Source organism: Bubalus bubalis, chromosome 19 (assembly GCF_019923935.1).
Source record: "Bubalus bubalis isolate 160015118507 breed Murrah chromosome 19, NDDB_SH_1, whole genome shotgun sequence".
In the NCBI taxonomy this organism is placed as follows: domain Eukaryota; kingdom Metazoa; phylum Chordata; class Mammalia; order Artiodactyla; family Bovidae; genus Bubalus; species Bubalus bubalis.
This window is the reverse complement of record NC_059175.1, coordinates 23,281,630-23,302,393: the sequence shown is the minus strand read 5'-3', so window position 1 is coordinate 23,302,393 and position 20,764 is coordinate 23,281,630. Positions and strand designations below refer to the sequence as shown.

The 20,764-nt window shown below is 35.3% G+C and overlaps 1 protein-coding gene across 7 annotated transcripts in view; it reads right to left on the bottom strand.

The window, feature by feature from the left end:
- SLC38A9 (solute carrier family 38 member 9) overlaps window positions 1-20,764 on the bottom strand; it is a 91,110-nt gene that overhangs the window by 35,394 nt on the left and 34,952 nt on the right. For 4 of the 7 annotated variants that reach the window (XM_025270523.2, XM_025270522.2, XM_025270521.2 and 1 more), the window contains 7 exons: window positions 20,206-20,338; window positions 16,924-17,045; window positions 16,726-16,789; window positions 16,402-16,495; window positions 14,426-14,596; window positions 9,519-9,578; window positions 6,414-6,608 (listed from right to left, as the gene is read on the bottom strand). In XM_025270523.2, coding sequence (XP_025126308.1) covers window positions 6,414-6,608; window positions 9,519-9,578; window positions 14,426-14,596; window positions 16,402-16,495; window positions 16,726-16,789; window positions 16,924-17,045; window positions 20,206-20,338 — 839 coding nt within the window. Of the gene's footprint in view, window positions 1-6,413; window positions 6,609-9,518; window positions 9,579-14,425; window positions 14,597-16,401; window positions 16,496-16,725; window positions 16,790-16,923; window positions 17,046-20,205; window positions 20,467-20,764 lie in introns of all 7 variants that reach the window. The other 3 variants (XM_025270524.2, XM_044932648.1, XM_025270526.2) reach the window with 3 other exon arrangements.

Below are 20,764 nucleotides of genomic sequence, written 5' to 3'. Positions count from 1 at the left end.
ATAATTCCGTGAACGTCTCTGAGCGGTCCAGACTGTGGAGCGCACATAAGGAAGTGATTACTGGCTAGCTTGCTCTCTCCTCTTTTGATTCCACCTCATCTCATCCTGGTCACCTCTATCTCTCTCCTCCCTCTTCTCATCTCCATGAAACTCTGTGAACCTCTCTGGGTGTCCCTCACTGTTGAGAAACTTTTCATCTTTAACCTAGATGTTTTATCAATGGTGCTGTATAGATGGAGAAGTCTTGAGGCTCCTGTAAAAATAAGACTGAAAACCAGAAACAAGAGGCTTAAGTCCAAATCCTGAGAACACCAGAGAACTCCTGACTCCAGGGAACATTAATTGACAGGAGCTCATCAAACACCTCCATACCTACACTGAAACCAAGCACCACCCAAGGGCCAAAACGTTCCAGAGCAAGACATACCACGCAAATTCTCCAGCAACACAGGAACACAGCCCTGAGCTTCAATATACAGGCTGCCCAAAGTCACTCCAAACCCACTGACATCTCATAACTCATTACTGGACACTTCATTACACTCCAGAGAGAAGTCCAGCCCCACCCACCACAACACCAACACAAGCTTCCCTAACCAGGAAACCTTGACAAGCCACCCATCCAACCCCACCCACAGTGAGGAAACTCCACAATAAAGATAACTCCACAAACTGCCAGGATACAGAAAGGCCACCCCAAACACAGCAATATAAACAAGATGAAGAGACAGAGGAATACCCAGCAGGTAAAGGAACAGGATAAATGCCCACCAAACCAAACAAAAGAGGAAGAGATAGGGAATCTACCTGATAAAGAATTCTGAATAATGATAGTGAAAATGATCCAAAATCTTGAAAGCAAAATGGAATCACAGATAAATAGCCTGGAGACAAGGATTGAGAAGATGCAAGAAAGATTTAACAAAGACCTAGAAGAAATAAAAGAGAGTCAATATGTAATGAATAATGCAATAAATGATATCAAAAACACTCTGGAGGGAACAAATAATAGACTAATGGAGGCAGAAGATAGGATTAGTGAGGTAGAAGATAGAATGGTAGAAATAAATGAATCAGAGAGGAAAATAGAAAAATGAATTAAAAGAAATGAGGACAATCTCAGAGACCTCTGGGGCAATGTTAAACGCCCCAACATTCAAATCATAGGTGTCCCAGAAGAAGAAGAGAAAATGGAAGACCATGAGAAAATACTTGAGGAGATAACAGTTGAAAACTTCCCTAAAATGGGGAAGGAAATAATCACCCAAGTCCAAGAAACCCAGAGACTCCCAAATAGGGTAAACCCAAGGCAAAACTCCTCAAGACACATATTAATCAAATTAACAAATATCAAACATAAAGAACAAATATTAAAAGCAGCAAGGGAAAAACAACAAATAACACACAAGGGGATTCCCGTAAGGAGGATATCAGCTGATCTTTCAATAGAAACTCTTCAGGCCAGGAGGGAATGGCAGGACATATTTAAAATGATGAAAGAAAATAACCTACAGCCCAGATTACTGTACCCAGCAAGGATCTCATTCAAATATGAAGGAGAAATTAAAAGCTTTACAGACAGGCAAAAGCTGAGAGAATTCAGCACCACCAAACCAGCTCTCCAACAAATGCTAAAGGATCTTCTCTAGACAGGAAACACAAAAAGGGAGTATAAACTTGAACCCAAAACAATAATGTAAATGGCAACGGGATCATACTTATCAACAATTACCTTAAATGTAACTGGGTTGAATGCCCCAACGAAAAGACAAAGACTGGCTGAATGGATACAAAGACAAGACCCCTATATATGTTGTCTATAAGAGACCAACCTCAAAACAAGGGACACATACAGACTGAAAGTGAAGGGCTGGAAAAAGATACTCCATGCAAATAGAGACCAAAATAAAGCAGGAGTAGCAATACTCATATCAGATAAAATAGACTTTAAAACAAAGGCTGTGAAAAGAGACAAAGAAGGGCACTACATAATGATCAAAGGATCAATCCAAGAAGAAGATGTAACAATTATAAATATATATGCATCCAACATAGGAGCACTGCAATATGTAAGACAAATGCTAACAAGTATGAAAGGGGAAATTAACAATAACACAATAATAGTGAGAGACTTTAATACCCCACTCACACCTATGGACTCCACCTATGGATAGATCAACTAAACAGAAAATTAACAAGGAAACACAAACTTTAAATGATACAATAGACCAGTTAGACCTAATTGATATCTATAGGACATTTCACCCCAAAACAATGAATTTCACCTTTATCTTAAGTGCACACGGAACCTTCTCCAGGATAGATCACATTCTGGGCCATAAATCTAGCCTTGGTAAATTCAAAAAATTGAAATAATTCCAAGCATCTTTTCTGACCACAATGCAGTAAGATTAGATCTCAATTACAGGAGAAAAACTTAATTATTAAAAATTCCAACATGGAGGCTGAACAACACGCTGCTGAATAAGCAACAAATTACAGAAGAAATCAAAAAAGAAATCAAAATAGGCATAGAAATGAATGAAAATGAAAACACAACAACCCAAAACCTGTGGGACACTGGAAAAGCAGTGTTAAGGCAAAGGTTCATAGCAATACAGGCATAACCTCAAGAAACAAGAAAAAAGTCAAATAAATAACCTAACTCTACACCTAAAGCAACTAGAAAAGGAAGAAATGAAGAACCCTAGGGTTAGTAAAAGGAAAGAAATCTTAAAAATTAGGACAGAAATAAATGCAAAAGAAACAAAAGAGACCATAGCAAAAATCAACAAAGCCAAAAGCTGGTTCTTTGAGAGGATAAATAAAATTGACAAACCATTAGCCAGACTCATCAAGAAACAAAGGGAGAAAAATCAAATCAATAAAATTAGAAATGAAAATGGAGAGATCACAACAGACAACACAGAAATACAAAGGATCATAAGAGACTACTATCAGCAATTATATGCCAATAAAATGGACAACTTGGAAGAAATGGACAAATTCTTAGAAAAGTACAACTTTCCAAAACTGAACCAGGAAGAAATAGAAAATCTTAACAGATCCATCACAAGCACGGAAATTGAAACTGTAATCAGAAATCTTCCAGCAAACAAAAGCCTAGGTCCAGACGCCTTCACAGCTGAATTCTACCAAAAATTTAGAGACGAGCTAACACCTATCCTACTCAAACTCTTCCAGAAAATTGCAGAGGAAGGTAAACTTCCAAACTCATTCTATGAGGCCACCATCACCCTAATACCAAAACCTGACATAGATGCCACAAAAAAAGAAAACTACAGGCCAATATCACTGATGAACATAGATGCAAAAATCCTTAACAAAATTCTAGCAATCAGAATCCAACAACACATTAAAAAGATCATACATCATGACCAAGTGGGCTTTATCCCAGGGATGCAAGGATTCTTCAATATCCGCAAGTCAATGTAATACACCACATTGACAAATTGAAAAATAAAAGCCATATGATTATCTCGATACAGAAAAAGTCTTTGACAAAATTCAACATCCATTTATGATTTAAAAAACTCTCCAGAAAGCAGGAATAGAAGGAACATACCTCAACATAATAAAACTATATATGACAAACCCACAGCAAACGTTATCCTCAATGATGAAAAATTGAAAGCATTCCCCCTAAAGTCAGGAACAAGACAAGGGTGCCCATTTGCACCACTACTATTCAACATAGTTTTGGAAGTTTTGGCCACAGCAATCAGAGCAGAAAAAGAAATAAAAGGAATCCGAATAGGAAAAGAAGAAGTAAAACTCTCACTTTATGCAGATGACATGATCCTCTACATGAAAACCCTAAAGACTCCACCAGAAAATTACTAGAGCTAATCAATGAATATAGTAAAGCTGCAGGATATAAAATCAACACACAGAAATCCCTTGCATTCCTATACACTAATAATGAGAAAATAGAAAGAGAAATTAAGGAAACAATTCCATTCACCATTGCAACGACAAGAATAAAATACTTAGCAATATATCTACCTAAAGAAACAAAGTGAAAGTGAAAGTGAAGTCGCATCCATGGGATTCTCCAGGCAAGAATACTGGATTGGGTTGCCATTTCCTTCTCCAAAACAAAAGACCTATATATAGAAAACTATAAAACACTGGTGAAAGAAATCAAAGAGGACAGTAATAGATGGAGAAATATACTGTGTTCATGGATCAGAAGAATCAATATAGTGAAAATGAGTATACTACCCAAAACAATCTATAGATTCAGTGCAATCCCTATCAAGCCACCAACGGTATTTTTCACAGAGCTAGAACAAATAATTTTATAATTTGTATGGAAATACAAAAAACCTCAAATAGCCAAAGCGATCTTGAGAAAGAAGAATGGAACTGGAGGAATCAACCTGCCTGACTTCAGGCTCTACTACAAAGCCACAGTCATCAAGACAGTATGGTACTGGCACAAAGACAGAAATATAGATCAATGGAACAAAACAGAAAGCCCAGAGATAAACCCACACATCTATGGACACCTTATCTTTGACAAAGGAGGCAAGAATATACAATGGAGAAAGGACAATCTCTTTAACAAGTGGTCCTGGGAAAACTGGTCAACCACTTGTAAAAGAATGAAACTAGAACACTTTCTAACACTATACACAAAAATAAACTCAAAATGGATTAAAGACATAAATGTAAGACCAGAAACTATAAAACTCCTAGAGGGGAACATAGGCAAAACACTCTCCAACATAAATCACAGCAGGATCCTCTATGACCCACCTCCCAGAATACTGGAAATGAAAGCAAAAATAAACAAATGGGACCTAATTAAACTTAAAAGCTTCTGCACAACAAAGGAAACTATAAGCAAGGTGAAAAGACAGCCTTCAGAATGGGAGAAAATAATAGCAAATGAAGCAACTGACAAACAACTAATCTCAAAAATATACAAGCAACTCCTGCAGCTCAATTCCAGAAAAATAAACGACCCAATCAAAAAATGGGCCAAAGAACTAAACAGACATTTCTCCAAAGAAGACATACAGATGGCTAACAAACACATGAAAAGATGCTCAACATCACTCATTATCAGAGAAATGCAAATCAAAACCACAATGAGATAACATTTCACACCAGTCAGAATGGCTGCAATCCAAAAGTCTACAAGCAATAAACGCTGGAGAGGGTGTGGAGAAAAGGGAACCCTCTTACACTGTTGGTGGAAATGCAAACTAGTATAGCCACTATGGAGAAGAGTGTGGAGATTCCTTAAAAAACTGGAAATAGAACTGCCATACGACCCAGCAATCCCACTGCTGGGCATACACACTGAGGAAACCAGAATTGAAAAAGACACATGTACCCCAATGTTCATCACAGCACTATTTATAATAGCCGGGACATGGAAGCAACCTAGATGTCCATCAGCAGACAAATGGATAAGAAAGCTATGGTACATATACACAATGGAGTATTACTCAGCCATTAAAAAGAATACATTTGAATCAGTTCTAATGAGGTGGATGAAACTGGAGCCTATTATACAGAGTGAAGTAAGCTAGAAAGAAAACACCAATACAGTATACTAACACATATATATGGAATTTAGAAAGATGGTAACGATAACCCTGTATGCGAGACAGCAAAAGAGGCACAGATGTATAGAACAGTCTTTTGCACTCTGTGGGAGAGGGCGAGGGTGGGATGATTTGGGAGAATGGCATTGAAACATGCATAATATCATATGTGAAATGAATTGCCAGTCCAGGTTCAATGCATGATGCTGGATGCTCGGGGCTGGTACACTGGGATGACCCAGGGGGATGGGATGGGGAGGGAGGTGGGAGGGGGATTCAGGATGGGGAACACCTGTACACCCGTGGCAGATTCATGTTGATGTATGGCAAAACCAATACAATATTGGTAAAGTAATTAGCCTCCAATTAAAATAAATAAATTTATATTTTAAAAAGTGATAATTCTGTGTTTATACTCTTAAATAGAATCTGTAGGGAAAAAATATTCCATAATCTCCCTTAGTAAGTTCTAACATTTCCAAACTTTAGAATTGAGAATTCCTATCATATTCACTTTGGATCTCTCCTGCTGAAATCTTTACATCTACTGCCACTAGTTGTAGAGGAAATGAGGAATAGTTGTTCAGTAAGGACAGAATTGAAATCCCAGTAACTCATCTTTAAAAGGGACTTGGGCTTGAGATGGCCATCTCTATTTTTCTCTGTGCCAAACTTCATCAAGAAAAGCAAAAACTAGGGCAATATATGTGTGAACAAATTAAACACAGATGAACAGGCCTGGAAGTTAACTATTTGGCTGGTCAGACCATATTCCCACAGAATTCAGCATGTATTCTACTATACAGAGGCTCTATAACACAGTCCTTGGCTTACCTAGGATGTTAAATTTTGAAAAAAATGAAGGAGATTTGAAATTAAGCAGTGGCAGAAGGAGCCCTATGAGGTAAAAGGGCACTGTCTTGGACTTATTCCACCACTTTTCAAACTGTTGGAGTTCCGAGTTACTAGCATAGAAAATCACAGAGCCGTTGTCAGGATGGCCACCGCTCCTGGCACTTGGACAAATCACTGCAACAAGGAAGCAACAAATCAGAGGAGGCAACAAAGAACAATGAGACTTACACTTGCTCTACCAACCTTAAGTTTTACCATGAATATTAAGTTTCTCCTTTTTGGGAAAAAAATAGAGGGTTATGTTTAGATATATGTGGAGTCTTTTCAAATTTTTAAATTATTTATTTAAAAACTTTGAAGTATAGTTGATTTATAGTGTTGTGTTAGTTTCAGGTATATAACATAGTGATTCAGATATTATTTTTCAGATTCTTTTCCACTATAGGTTATTGCAAGATATTGAATATACTTTTCTGTGCTATATAGTAGGTCCTTGTGGTTTATCTATTTTATATGTAGTTATAATCAGAAAACTTTTACCTATAAATAATTAAAGGTAGAATGTTAGAAAATTTTGAGGTATAGCCTTGATTTCTACTTTCTACTGGAAACTATAAAATTATTCTACCAGCTATCCTTCTGTCCCACTGCCAGAGAGAAAATATCAGGTTGGATGATATTTGATCTTATTATTACAATCATATAAGACACATCATTCAAGGTAATTGTTCGTTTTGCTAATAAACCACACAAAGTCCAGAGAACAGGTTTCTTCTAACAATAAGCAAAACTGATGGGTTTGGAATAAAAAGCGGACACCATTGAAACATTGCCATGGTACTGCCAAAATCTAATAATTGCCTACAGCTTAGGAATCTTGAATCCCAGCAATCCAGAATAATTGTCCTAGATGTTTCTCAGGCCTTAGAGCAGCTGAAAGCCGAGATGATATCCAGAGAACTGGGAAGTGAATAAAATGTATTTTTCCTAACACTGATCTACAAGTGGCAGTTTCTTCTGTTTGCAGAGAGAATACAAATCATTCTCACTGTGCTTCTAAGTTCATAATAGTACTTTTGCTAATAATCAGCTCTTTGTAAAGAATGTTTAATGCTGTAAAAAAACGCTGAGCAACAATTTTATTCTCTATCTGTTATTTGGCATGCCACAAAGCCAAACAGTTTTCTTAGTCAGCACTTTTAACCTGTATTTTTTTCCTTCTATGCTCTGGACAAAAGTAAATTAACTTGAATTTTTCCTGTGCTAATTAACTAGAGTGGTAAAGAACACAGGTTATGGAAGTAAACTGATTGAATAAAGAATCTTCACTGTCACTCTATACACAAGTCACTAAATTCTCTGTGCCTTGGGAAGCCCAAGAATACTGGAATGGGTAGCCTATCCCTTTTCTGGGGGACTGTCCTAATTCAGGAATCGAACCAGGGTCTCCTGCACTGCAAGCAGATTCTGTATCAGCTGATCTAGCTACCACGGAAGCCCTATAGAAAATGAAGAGAACAGTACTACCTTATGAAGTTGCTGTAACACATTTAGAACAATGCTTGCATACAGTAAGTATCCAATAAATGTCTGCTGTAATTTCTAATGTTTACTGAAATGGATTGCTTGATGCTCTGTTCAATACTTTGTTTAAAATAAACCAAAGAATCAAGAAGTGCTACTATCAACATAAGATATCACTATGCAAAGTAAACTGACTTTGCTGATAATGCTCTCCAAATTTTTAGTGTAATTCTAATTCATGAACTCAACAATGAACTGACTCTCTACTCAAGAAATCCTACTAGATAGTAATATACTAGTTTCATCAATTGATATCAGAGTAGCTACAGTAAATGAATTTCAGTTTTAAAACCAGTATGTTTCTTCAGCTTTTGAAAATTCTGAGGTAAGGAACAGGGTTCAAGAGGTATGTGTTTGAATTATATGAATACATTTTAGTATAATTAATGAAAAGTATGTGTGTGTATATGTGCATTCACAGAAATAATGCTGGTACTTCACTCATTTTCTAGCATTAACAAATGACAGATTAATTAATTTAATTAAGGGGTAGAGTAAGACACTGAACAGCAAACATTGGCATGTATACTTCACAAGAGAAACTCTTGTCTGTCCATTATATTCCAGAGCCCAGAACAGTTTCTGACACATAACAGATTTAATAAATATGCATTGAATGAATCGTCCTCTTAGTGATCAATGTGTACCTCCATCAAAATATCAATTCAGTATCTCTGAAACCTAAACACATAAAAGCTTTAGGTGATGTTAGTTATGCTGTTACTCAGGTTATATTAACTTTTCTATTCATTTTTCCTATTACTGCTATACTGGATAAACACATGGGCTACAAACATTTATTATTTTTTAATTCTCTTTATTTATTTAATGTATTTATTTGGCTGCACTAGGTCTTAGTTGTAGCATATGGGATCTCAGTTCTCTGCCCAGGGATCAAACCCAGCCCCCCTGCACAGGGAACATGGAGTCTTAGCCACTGGACCACCAGGGAAGTCCCCAAATGTTTATTTTTAACAAATTAATTAAAATAAACTTTTCTAAGAAATTGATTTTTTAGGGGGGAGGCAAATCTTCAATTTATTTTTCCATATTTCCTAGCCTTAGTTCATTATTAGGAAATTTAGGACACACATTTATATATCTTAAATATTACTAACTAAAATGATCAATGTTTAAAACTAAATTAACAAACTGAGAACAAAGGTCCTAGATTTCTAAAACAATCAGCAGTGATAGAGGTACTTGAAAATATTTATTGATCATAAGCAAATATGGATACTGTGGATGTGAGCTATAACTGTGAACTGTATAACATGAACTAAATATTGTTTAGCTTACATTAACACAAACTTTTGTGAAGCTGTTCTTTTTTTACCTTACTGGTTATCAACAATTTAATAGTGGCTTAGTTAACCTAAAGATAATGATTTTATGCTGGTCATTTACCTAAAATCAAGTTATAGGTTCTACCTTATATCTTTTTTGAAAAAAGGTGATGAATAAAGAAACAAGGCAAACTTTCAACTCCAAACTACTTACCAGGGTTGCTATCGTTGGTACTCGGTATAGAGTCTGTGTCATTAATGTGATGAATAAAATCTAAAAATTATGATGAAAGCATAATTTAATACTGAGTGGAAGATGTTAAATCAATCACCCTCTAAATTTTCTTTATCTATAAAAATCTTTTAAGATCTAATCTTCATTATTAACGTGACTTCACCTTCTTTTCTCTGCTTTATAGGAATGATGTCATTGGTGTCACAGTCTCATGGTGGAAAATTTTTATGAGTGAAGATTTTAAAAACAAAACAAAACAAAAAAACCACCCAGAAGGCTGAAGTTAAAAGTCCTGGAATAAAGATAATGTGTACAATTTCTTATCCTATACTCACCCTGATTTATGTAGGTATAGTTATATCTTATATAGTAAAGTTCTAAAATCTGCAAAAGGTGGAAAGCCACTACTCAAGACACCTGAATTTATCTGAAAAAATCACTTAAAGTTTTGACAAAATATAGAACAGCTTTTATAAAGTGAAAGCTACATAGTAATTATTGATCACAGGTACCACTAAGTTTTACTAAAAGTAGCAGCAAAATAAAAAGCTAATGCAGATACCTGGACATTCATATCATTCTATAGTAAATGAGAGAATGGGTAAAAAATATGTTTTTTATTTGCCTGAGGGAATTTACTTTATTCTGTTTTATGTTAGCCTTTCATAACCTTAGTAAGCATTAAAGAAAGTGATGTAAAACTTAAATAAGATGATAAAAAAAAGCTAGATTAGATTTTAAGGTCATAAAGTAAGTTATATATGTGAATTATTCATCTCCATTATATGCTTCTCAAGATAGAATAAAAGAAGTAATCTATGCTTAGGTTTTTATAATGTCTCCATGGGTTATTAGTGATTCAAGATAGGAAGTTATGGATCTTTACATAATTACATAATTCCTGATGCCAAAGATTTACATAAGGCTAGTAAAAACCCTGACACCAAGTATACTAGGTTGAATAGAATTCTTCCAAATCCGTGTCCACCAGGAAACTTAGAATGAACCTTATTTGGAAACAGAGTCTGTGCAGATATAATCAAGCTAAGGTTAGGTTATACTGGATTAGGGTACACCCTAAATTCAATGATAGGTGTCTTTAACAAGAACAGATTTTTGGACATAGAGACACTGGGGGAAGATGGCCATGTGAAGGCAGAGGGTGGACTGGAGAAATATTACTAAAGTCAAGGAATGCCAAGGACTGGTAGCAGTTGATCATCAGAAACTAGGAAGAAAAAGGAAGGGTTCTTCCCTAAAGGCTTCAGAGGAAGGAAAGGGCCCTACAGACACTTTGATTTCAGACTTCTAGTTTCTAGGACTGTGAGAGAATAAATTTCTCTTATTTTAAGCCAGTTATGGTCATCTGTTGTTATTTCATTGCTAAGGAAGTCAAGAAACACCTGGAATAACAGGCAAATTTGGCCTTGGAGTACAGAATGAAGCAGGGCAAAGGATAATAGAGTTTTGCCAAGAGAACACACTGGTCATAGCAAACACCCTCTTCCAGTAACACAAGAAGACTCTACACATTGACATCACCAAGTGGCCAATACTGAAATCAGATTATATTCTCTGCAGCCAAACATGGAGAAGCTCTGTACTCCAAGCAAAAACAAGATAGGGAACTAACTGTGGCTCAGATCATGAACTCCTTATTGCCAAATTCAGCAAAAACAAGATAGGGAACTAACTGTGGCTCAGATCATGAACTCCTTATTGCCAAATTCAGACTTAAATTGAAGAAAGTAGGGAAAACCACTAGACCATTCAGGTATGACCTAAATCAAATTCCTTACAATTATACAGTAGAAATGAGAAATAGATTTAAGGGACTAGATCTGATAGACAGCGTGCCTGATGAACTATGGATGGAGGTTTGTGACATTGTACAGGAGACAGGGATCAAGACCATCCCAAGAAAAAGAAATGCAAAAAAGCAAAATGAAGCGAAAAGCAAAGGAGAAAAGGAAAGATATACTCATTTGAATGCAGCGTTCCAAAGAATAGCAAGGAGTGATAAGAAAGCCTTCATCAGTGATCAGTGCAAAGAAATAGAAAAAAAAAAAAACAAAAACCACAACACAACAGAATGGGAAAGACTAGAGATCTCTTCAAGAAAATTACAGATACCAAGGGAACATTTCATGCAAAGATGGGCTCAATAAAGGACAGAAATGGTATGGACCTAACAAAAGCAGAAGATATTAAGAAGACGTGGCAAGAATACACAGAAGAACTGCACAAAAAAGATCTTCACGACCCAGATAATCATGACGGTGTGATCACTCACCTAGAGCCAGACATCCTGGAATGTGAAGTCAAGTGGGCCTTAGGAAGCATCACTTCAAACAAAGCTAGTGGAGATGATGGAATTCCAGTTGAGTTATTTCAAATCCTAACAGATGATGCTGTGAAAGTGCTACACTCAATATGCTAGCAAATTTGGAAAACTCAGCAGTGGCCACAGGACTGGAAAAGGTCAGTTTTCATTCCAATCCCAAAGAAAGGCAATGCCAAAGAAAGCTCAAACTACTGCACAATTGCACTCATCTCACACACCAGCAAAGTAATGCTCAAAATTCTCCAAGCCAGGCTTCAGCAATACGTGAACCATGAACTTCCAGATGTTCAAGCTGGTTTTAGAAAAGGCAAGGCAACCAGAGATCAAATTGCCAACGTCCAATGGATCATTAAAAAGGCAAGAGAATTCCAGAAAAACATCTATTTCTGCTTTATTGACTATGCCAAAACTTTTGACTGTATGGATCATAATAAACTGTGGAAAATTCTTCAAGAGATAGGAATACCAGACCGCCTGACCTGCCTCTTGAGAAATCTGCATGCAGGTCAGGAAGCAACAGTTAGAACTGGACATGGAACAAGACTGGTTCCAAATAGGAAAAGGAGTACATCAAGGCTGTATATTGTCACCCTGCTTGTTTAACTTATATGCAGAGTACATCATGAGAAATGCTGGGCTGGATAAAGCACAAGCTGGAATCAAGATTGCCGGGAGAAATATCAATAACCTCAGATATGCAGATGACACCACCCTTATGGCAGAAAGTAAAGAAGAACTAAAGAGTCTCTTGATGAAAGTGAAAGAGGACAGTGAAAAAGTTGGCTTAAAGCTCAACATTCAGAAAACTAAGATCATGGCATCCGGTCCCAGCACTTCATGGCAAATAGATGGGGAAACAGTGGAAACAGTGGCTGATTTTATTTTGGGGGGCTCCAAAATCACTGCAGATGGTGCTTGCAGCCATGAAATTAAAAGATGCTTACTCCTTGGAAGGAAAGCCATGACCAACCTAGACAGCATAAAAAAAAGAGACAGCATAAAAAAACCTAGACAGCATTAAAAATCAGAGACATTATTTTTCCAACAAAGGTCCATCTAGTCAAGACTATGGTTTTTCCAGTAGTCATGTATGGATGTGAAAGTTGGACTATAAAGAAAGCTGAGTGCCAAAGAATTGATACTTTTGAACTGTGGTATTGGAGAAGACTCTTGAGAGTTTCTTGGATTGCAAGGAGATCCAACCAGTCCATCCTAAAGGAGATTAGTCCTGAGTGTTCACTGGAAGGACTGATGTTGAAGCTGAAACTCTAATACTTTGGCCACTTGAGGCCAAGAACTAACTCATTTGAAAAGATCCTGATGCTGGGAAAAATTGAAGGCAGGAAGAGAAGGGGATGACAGAGGATAAGATAGTTGGATGGCATCACTGACTCAATGGACATGAGTTTGAGTAAACTCTGGGACTTGATGATGGACCGGGAGGCCTAGTGTGCTGCGGTCCATGGGGTTGCAAAGAGTGGGACATGACTGAGTGACTGAACTGAAGTCATGTGTGACTCTTTTGCAACATAATGGACTGTAGGCCACCAGCTTTCACTGTCCATGGTCATTGTCAAAGCAAAAGTACTGGAGGGGTTGCCATGCCCTACTCCAGGGGATTTTTCTGACCCAAGGATCAAACCCACATCTCTTATGTCTCCTGCATTGGCAGATAGGTTCTTTACCAGTGTCACCTGGGAAGTCCTATATATGTTTGAATGTATATACTAAATATAGATGTATGCATATATATATGAATCATTCAAAAAATAATAACTAGATAGGAAGAAGTTTTCATATTCATGAATGATACAACTATCTAAATAGAAAATCCAAAGTGAATTTACAAAATTATAAGCAATAAGAATTCAACACATTTGTGAGATTCAAGATAAATATTAAAAAATGAACTAGGTTCTCTTATAATGGCAACAAATAATCTGAATTTTTTATAATTAAAAAATACACCACTACTTTCTGGGAAGATGGAAATGTTTCATGAAGGAGGTGTGAGTGACATGGATGTATCCATTTGTCAAAATTATATGGCCAAGATGTGTATATTTTAATGAATGCAAATTCCATATAAAAAAGAGAATAGTATTTATTATGATATAATAATAATATTATATATACTATTATATATAATAACTATATTAGTTGAGGTGGAGAATGAGTATAGGTTGAGATCATGTTTTCTAAATGGATACCATTACTTAAGCAGGAAAAAAATTCATTCCTAGGCGATGCAAACAATGCTTAAAACATCTTTTGGAACTTAGAAATATTTTATGTTAATTAGAGAATTTGAAGGAATATATTCACCCAAAAATAAGGTTCTGGAAATTAACATACATTTTATATTTGTGATCAACATAGAAACCACAGAAAACAAACTGAATCAAGTATATCTCCTAGAATCATAAATATTACTTTTTACTTCATTAATTCCAAGTCCAGAATTTAAGACTGAAACCAAAACATTATAGTAGTTATTATATTTGAAAATAATTATGCTAAAGCATATGATATGGATACTTACTAAAAATAAATTTTCCAGTATTAAAAAGAAAATTAGACATAAGCACCCAATACACTATCATTGCTCCAATGAGAGATACCAAGGAGAAAAGGAGACTTGACCACTGCCCAAAGGAGCCAAAATAATATCTGCAGACATCTGGATATTCCCAGGTAGTGGTATCCACTGATGCTAGATAAAATATAAAAGGGGAAAATATAATTAGATGTCAATTATATATTCCATATTCATAATTTGTGTTCTCTAAACTGATTCAAAATATTTAGCAAAAGATTATGGGTGGGTATTTCACCATCAGGCATTAGACCATCTTATGAAATAACAGTAATTAAAACATTAGATACGGCAGATTATCACAACATTGTAAATCAACTATATGTCAATAAAAAAACAAAAACAAAACAAAAAATTATAGAACAAACATATAAGAAGAAGTTAGGCCAATGAAATAGTACAGGTAATCTGAGACGTGGTGGCGGCAGTGGTTTAGTCACTAAGTCTTGTCCGACTCCTGCGACCCCTTAGACAGAGGAGCCCGGCAGGCTACAGTCTATGGGATTCTCCAGCCAAGAACACTGGAGTGGGTTGCCATTTCCTTCTCCAGGGGATCTTCCCAACCCAGGAATCGAATCCAGATCTCCTGCATTGTAGGTAGATTCTGAGAAGTAGATTAACGTAACTAATAACAGCAAGTGATAAACCAAGGCTAGAAAAAAATCATCAATATGGGAGAGAAGACAATATCCAATATTTGGCATACTTAATAATGGAGAAACGTTTTCTTGAGTCATAATTTATATAACATGCCAATTAAAATTTCAGACAATGAGGGAAGTGGGAAAGGGCAATAGAGGAGTGAAGGATTAAGAGGAATGAACTATTATGTATAAAATAAGCTACAAGGATCTACTGTATAACATGAGGAATATGGAAAATATTTTATAATAACTATAAATGGAATATAATCTTTAAAAATTGTGAATCACTGTATTGTACACCTGTAACATTTAATATTGTACATTGACTATACTTCAATTAAAATTTTCAGAAAATTAAGTTAAAGAATTTAAAAAATAACTGAAAATTTAGATGACAATATAAAAATAGAAACTGAAAGACTGTCCTTTTCTATCAACTGAAGAAATAGAAACTACAATGGAAAAGATAGCCAGATATAAACAAACTAATATGATACAAAAGCCATTTCAAATATGAATATGAGAGAAACTGACAAGACACAATAAAGGGTTAACTGCCTACTTCATATAAAGAATTTAGGAGATCTATAAGAGCACCAAGGGGCTTGTGGATAAATGGGAAAGGGATATGATGAAATAATACAATTAAGAAAAACATACCACTGCTTAGTAGAAACAAAAAAACTGGAGGCAGAGCCTGGTTTGTTGATTCTCATTTGCTGAGACTGACTGAAATAATGTACATCTATTTAGGTCCTAAACTACTTTAAAACAATCTAAAAAGGTATATCCCTGATCTAGAATTTATAGAAATGAGTGGACATGCTGGTACAACTTTGAGAATTGATTATAAAGGACACATTGCCCACATTTTCATATTTACAATGTTCACTTTTAGGAGATGCCAGTATCTAGATCTTTTGGTAGGGATAGGTCAAAATGCGTCACAATTAACTGATAAGAATCATAAAATTCTCAATTTAGTTCTGGCAAAGATCTTATTTTTAAAATATGACTTTTTAAATTATTCTTCTGAGGAAATTAGCACCAAAGTAAATGAATTCTGCAAAGTACTAGCCTCTCAGAATTTCAAAGAAAGCCACTAAATTTATTACCATATCAGTTCTGCCAAATGCTATGAATTATGAGAAATAAACCTTTAGGCAGAAAATAGTTAACACACTTGTGAAATGTGTGTTATCACACATCAGTGATCCACCTCAACATCAATTCTTATTAATATCCACATCATTTATTTTTACAATGGTAAATTCTTACATATCATAGATCTTGATTTCACTACTCTGTAGCAGCAATAAAGTGTTAGAAGGCCCATCAGCATGATGACACACATTCCAGTAGTAAACCCAGCCTGTTTAAAAAAATAAAAATATAGAACAACATGCATCATGTCAGAATAAATTAATATGCAACCATATTAAGTTACTCTAAACAATTATCATAAATATCTGACAGCTAATTTAAAACTAAATATATTAATCTATTTCTTTAATAATTTTATGTAGACTTATTAAAACTTGTAAAACTCACAGTACAAAGAGAAAAAAATTCTAATACAAAGTGTGCTGAAAATTATATTACCTGTTTTATGCCCCAAGGAATACTTAGTATAGATGTTCCCAGCATGGTATTCCAAATCATAAAACTGAAAGCAGAGTAATACTAGTAAAACATAAAGTTTGACTCTTCAAATATTTTAATTAAGACAAAAATTAAAATAATCAGTAATTTTTATTTACACATAATTTAAGTTATGCTCCAAAAAGTGTTTTAACTCACATGGTTACTAAACTGGTGTTTTTACCATATCCTTCAGTGTAACATTGAAGTTTATAAGCAGAACCCAATGGGCTATATACATAGCACTCTTCTGGAGCTGGAACTACATGATCTGGGGCAATCTGATTAAAAAAAAAAGTAAAGAAATGTTAGAACCAGTAAATGTTCAACACAGGATATTTTCTATACAATAAAGTACCTGACTATAGACACACTTCCAACTATCAGGAACAAATAAACAGTGTGTACCCTTGATTAAAACATAAAAATCACTTTTTAAATATACTAAGATCTAAAGGAGTAAGAGTTTAAATACTATAAATAATAAACTGTTCATCTCAAATGAGAATGAATTCTTAGAATATGCAATCGTCAAAGTATTTTTCTCTTTACTTTTACGAGACAGGAGGAAGAGGAGCCATAAAGACTGAAATTAAGTAATTCTACATGGCAAGGACTGGGCTTTAAGTGAGGAGAATTTTAAGAATCAAGTGGGCATCAAATTCCTATGTGAATGTGGTTGTAGAGAAGAGGCAGGCTGGGAACTCAAACTATAAGAAATTGAGGAGTCAAAAGAAGGGTAAGAAAAGAATAAAAAATATAGACTATTCTTTTAAATGGTTTGGTAGTAGAAGAAAAAGGTAAGCTAAAGTGGCTTAAAGTAAAGGCAAGACAAAGATTCTTAAAGACAGGAGATGTAAACAGTAGGGATGGAACCAATAGAGAGAGGTTGAAGACACACAGGAAAAGAATGATTAAATATGTATATATTTCTCATACACATAGCTCCCACTTGACCCCGACACATTTCTTTCTACCTCCCTGTTCTGGGAGTTAAAAGAAATATGGTTTCCTGATGGAATTCTGACCATCTCACTGAGAACTGTCCTTTGAGAGTATGTAGTCCTTACATATAATATTAAAGACATAAGAACTGACTGGTATAAAGCAAGAATCTTTTGTATCAGTACTTACTACATAAACCTACAACTTTGTGCTAGGTACAATGCTAGGTTTAGTGTTCAAGAAAAAATAATATATGGCTCCTAACTTCAAGAAGTGTAAATTTCAGTTAGAAAACATATAAAACAATTATATAAGGCTATAAGAATAAAAATTAAGTGTTCAATTCTGGAACACAGAAATGACAATAATAATAACAACAATAATGGGGACTGGAATAGTTGGGAAAGACCTCAAGAAAGTGACAGAATATTAGGCTTCAGTAGGTAGACAGGATACGAACTGATGCAAAAAGAAAGAACATCAAATCCTTCTCTTTTTATGCATACAATTTTTGGTGCCTTGTGGGAAAAGAATGTCTTGAATGCCACGCCTGTGGCTTTGTAAACAATTATTTCTTAGAGCTACAAAAGCATATATAGAAATAGGTCTGCCGCCTTCTCTTTACCCTCAATCCTCTAGGGTCTGAGCTCTGCTGTCTTCTACTATGGAGTAAAAGAAAAAAGGGGCAGGACCATGTCTGTATCAGGCAGGAGATAAACTATGATATCTACCAGAGCAAGTTCAGAAAAAGTGAAAATCTAAAGTTATCAGGGATAGGATTAAAAAGCTAGAGGATAAGAAATTATTAGGAGATATAGAAAAACTGGGAGATTGGATCCCACACTCTGTCAGTGGGTCTAGGACAGTGCTTTTCAAACTTGAATATTTTTGTGATTCACACAGAAAATTTGTTAAAATACAGATTTTGATTCAGTTGATCTGGACTAAGGGCTGAGAGTCTGCCTTTTTAACATGCTCTCAGTGATGCTGGCCTGTGCAGGCCACACATTTATTAGCAAGCATCTGGGAGATGTCGGCAGTCAAATGATTTACTACCCTTCTCCAATTTAGAATAAAAATATTAAGGTAAGTGGGGAAATTTTCAGAAATAAAAGTTATAACTCTGCAAAGACCTGACACCTGTGGTTTCATATTTCTCTTCCTTTAAAAATCTTTTAAGAAAAATAATTTTGGGATTCTCAGAAAATGAGCATGGATGTATACACACAATCATTAAAATGGTCATATCATATTAATTTTAGGTCACTGTTTATATACTTTGATTAACTAGACTCATCTCACTGTCAGTTAACAAAAGGGATTCAACTTGGTGTACAGTGCTGACAATTTCCAGGCAAACAACATACACTCAAGAGTTAGACTGGCTCAGCTGGTATCTCTGAAGTTTGCTTCTGAGAATACAGCCTCTAGGAGGTCTGGACTAGACTTGGAGATACTGGATTACTTCCACTCCCCAGAGGGCTTAGGTAATTCTCATATGGCACTAAGACTTTACCATAACTACTGACGTAAAGACCTAGAGTAAGAAAAAGTGAAAAAATTGGGGGAAACAAATGATCCCACCCAGAATATTTTGAAAGTCCCTACTTTGACTACACAAAAAGATATCTTAGGAATTCACAAGGCCTAATATGAGACATCTGTGCTCAAGTGACTAGCTCAGTCCTTGCCCCTTGTAAACATCTAGAATGCTGAATTCCCTTCTCCCTTTTTATTATTACCTATAAAAATCATTTTTTTCTCAGAATGTTTCATTCTTTTTTAAGCTTTCAAATTTCTGAACATCTCATATGTGGTAATTCTTATAAGCATGAAATTACTTATATAGTTTTGAACCTAAGATGATAATACAGATTTAATAAGAAGATCTAGCCTTCAATCTGATTTTTTACAGTCTCTTCCTATGGGCAGTTTTTACATTTTAAATGATTCAAAAACAAAAGCAGAAAAGAATATGTGACAGTAGGTGGACTGCAAAGCTTAAAATCTTTAATATCTGCTCTTTGACTCTTGTTTTTAATCTATAATATATATTATATATATAAAATATATATATAAATTTCAGTTTCTCACTCCTATAGAAAATTTCTCAAAACATTTTTCCCTTATAGCTACAAACTTAAAAATTGAATAGACTAAGCACAACTTATTATCTATTTTATTAATCAATGACCCAAACTACTTCAATAGTTCATCCTTCTCAAAGATTTTAGGATTATGGATTAGCAGAATTCAATCTAACAAATCTCTAGGGTGTTGTAAACATAAAGAGATTGTTTCAAATTTCTCTATGCCAGGCTAATAAGAATGAACTAGTCTGAGATGTAAGATGTATTAATTAGTATCTTTGACTTTCCATGATGCCATCCTTGGAATATGGCCAGCAAAAAGTTCAACCACTGGGAGTTGCCCTGACTTATGTTCACTGTTCATTTCAACTTAACCTTAGACAATTAGCAATGCTTTGCCCCTTACCAGTGCCCTGTCTGCAGGAGCGGTGAGCCGGCTGTAGTAATGAATCCTCTTGTTCATGGCAGAGGCATGGTCGCTAACCCTCTGAATGACATCATTCACACTGACGATGTTTGTGGGCTCTATATAGAAAGGCCTAGAGAAGGGAATATACACTTGACAAAGAACGTTCAGGCAGAAATTCTGGAAGTCAGCCATTGAAGAAAATGACTTCTTGTCCTCCATTAGAAATGGGATGTACCAAGGCAAGGCATTCACTTCTCACTTTTGGTGGGAAAAGAAAATGTCACAAAAGAAGTATTATCCAATGTACAGAATAAAGCTTTTGTTTCATAAAGTTCTTACTTTAAACATACTTTTTTACACTTAAGGAATTTAGCAACAGAGCAGACATAACAGAAAGAGCTTCAATCAGTTATCAAAAAGAAATATAGCAGCTGTTGGTTTTCAACAATGAAACTTAGGCACAGCTTTGAATATTCTCTGAAAAATGTTTGGCATTGAATCAGAGAGATTACAGACAAAAACATTCCTCTATTAAAGAGTCTCTATTCCTTTATGG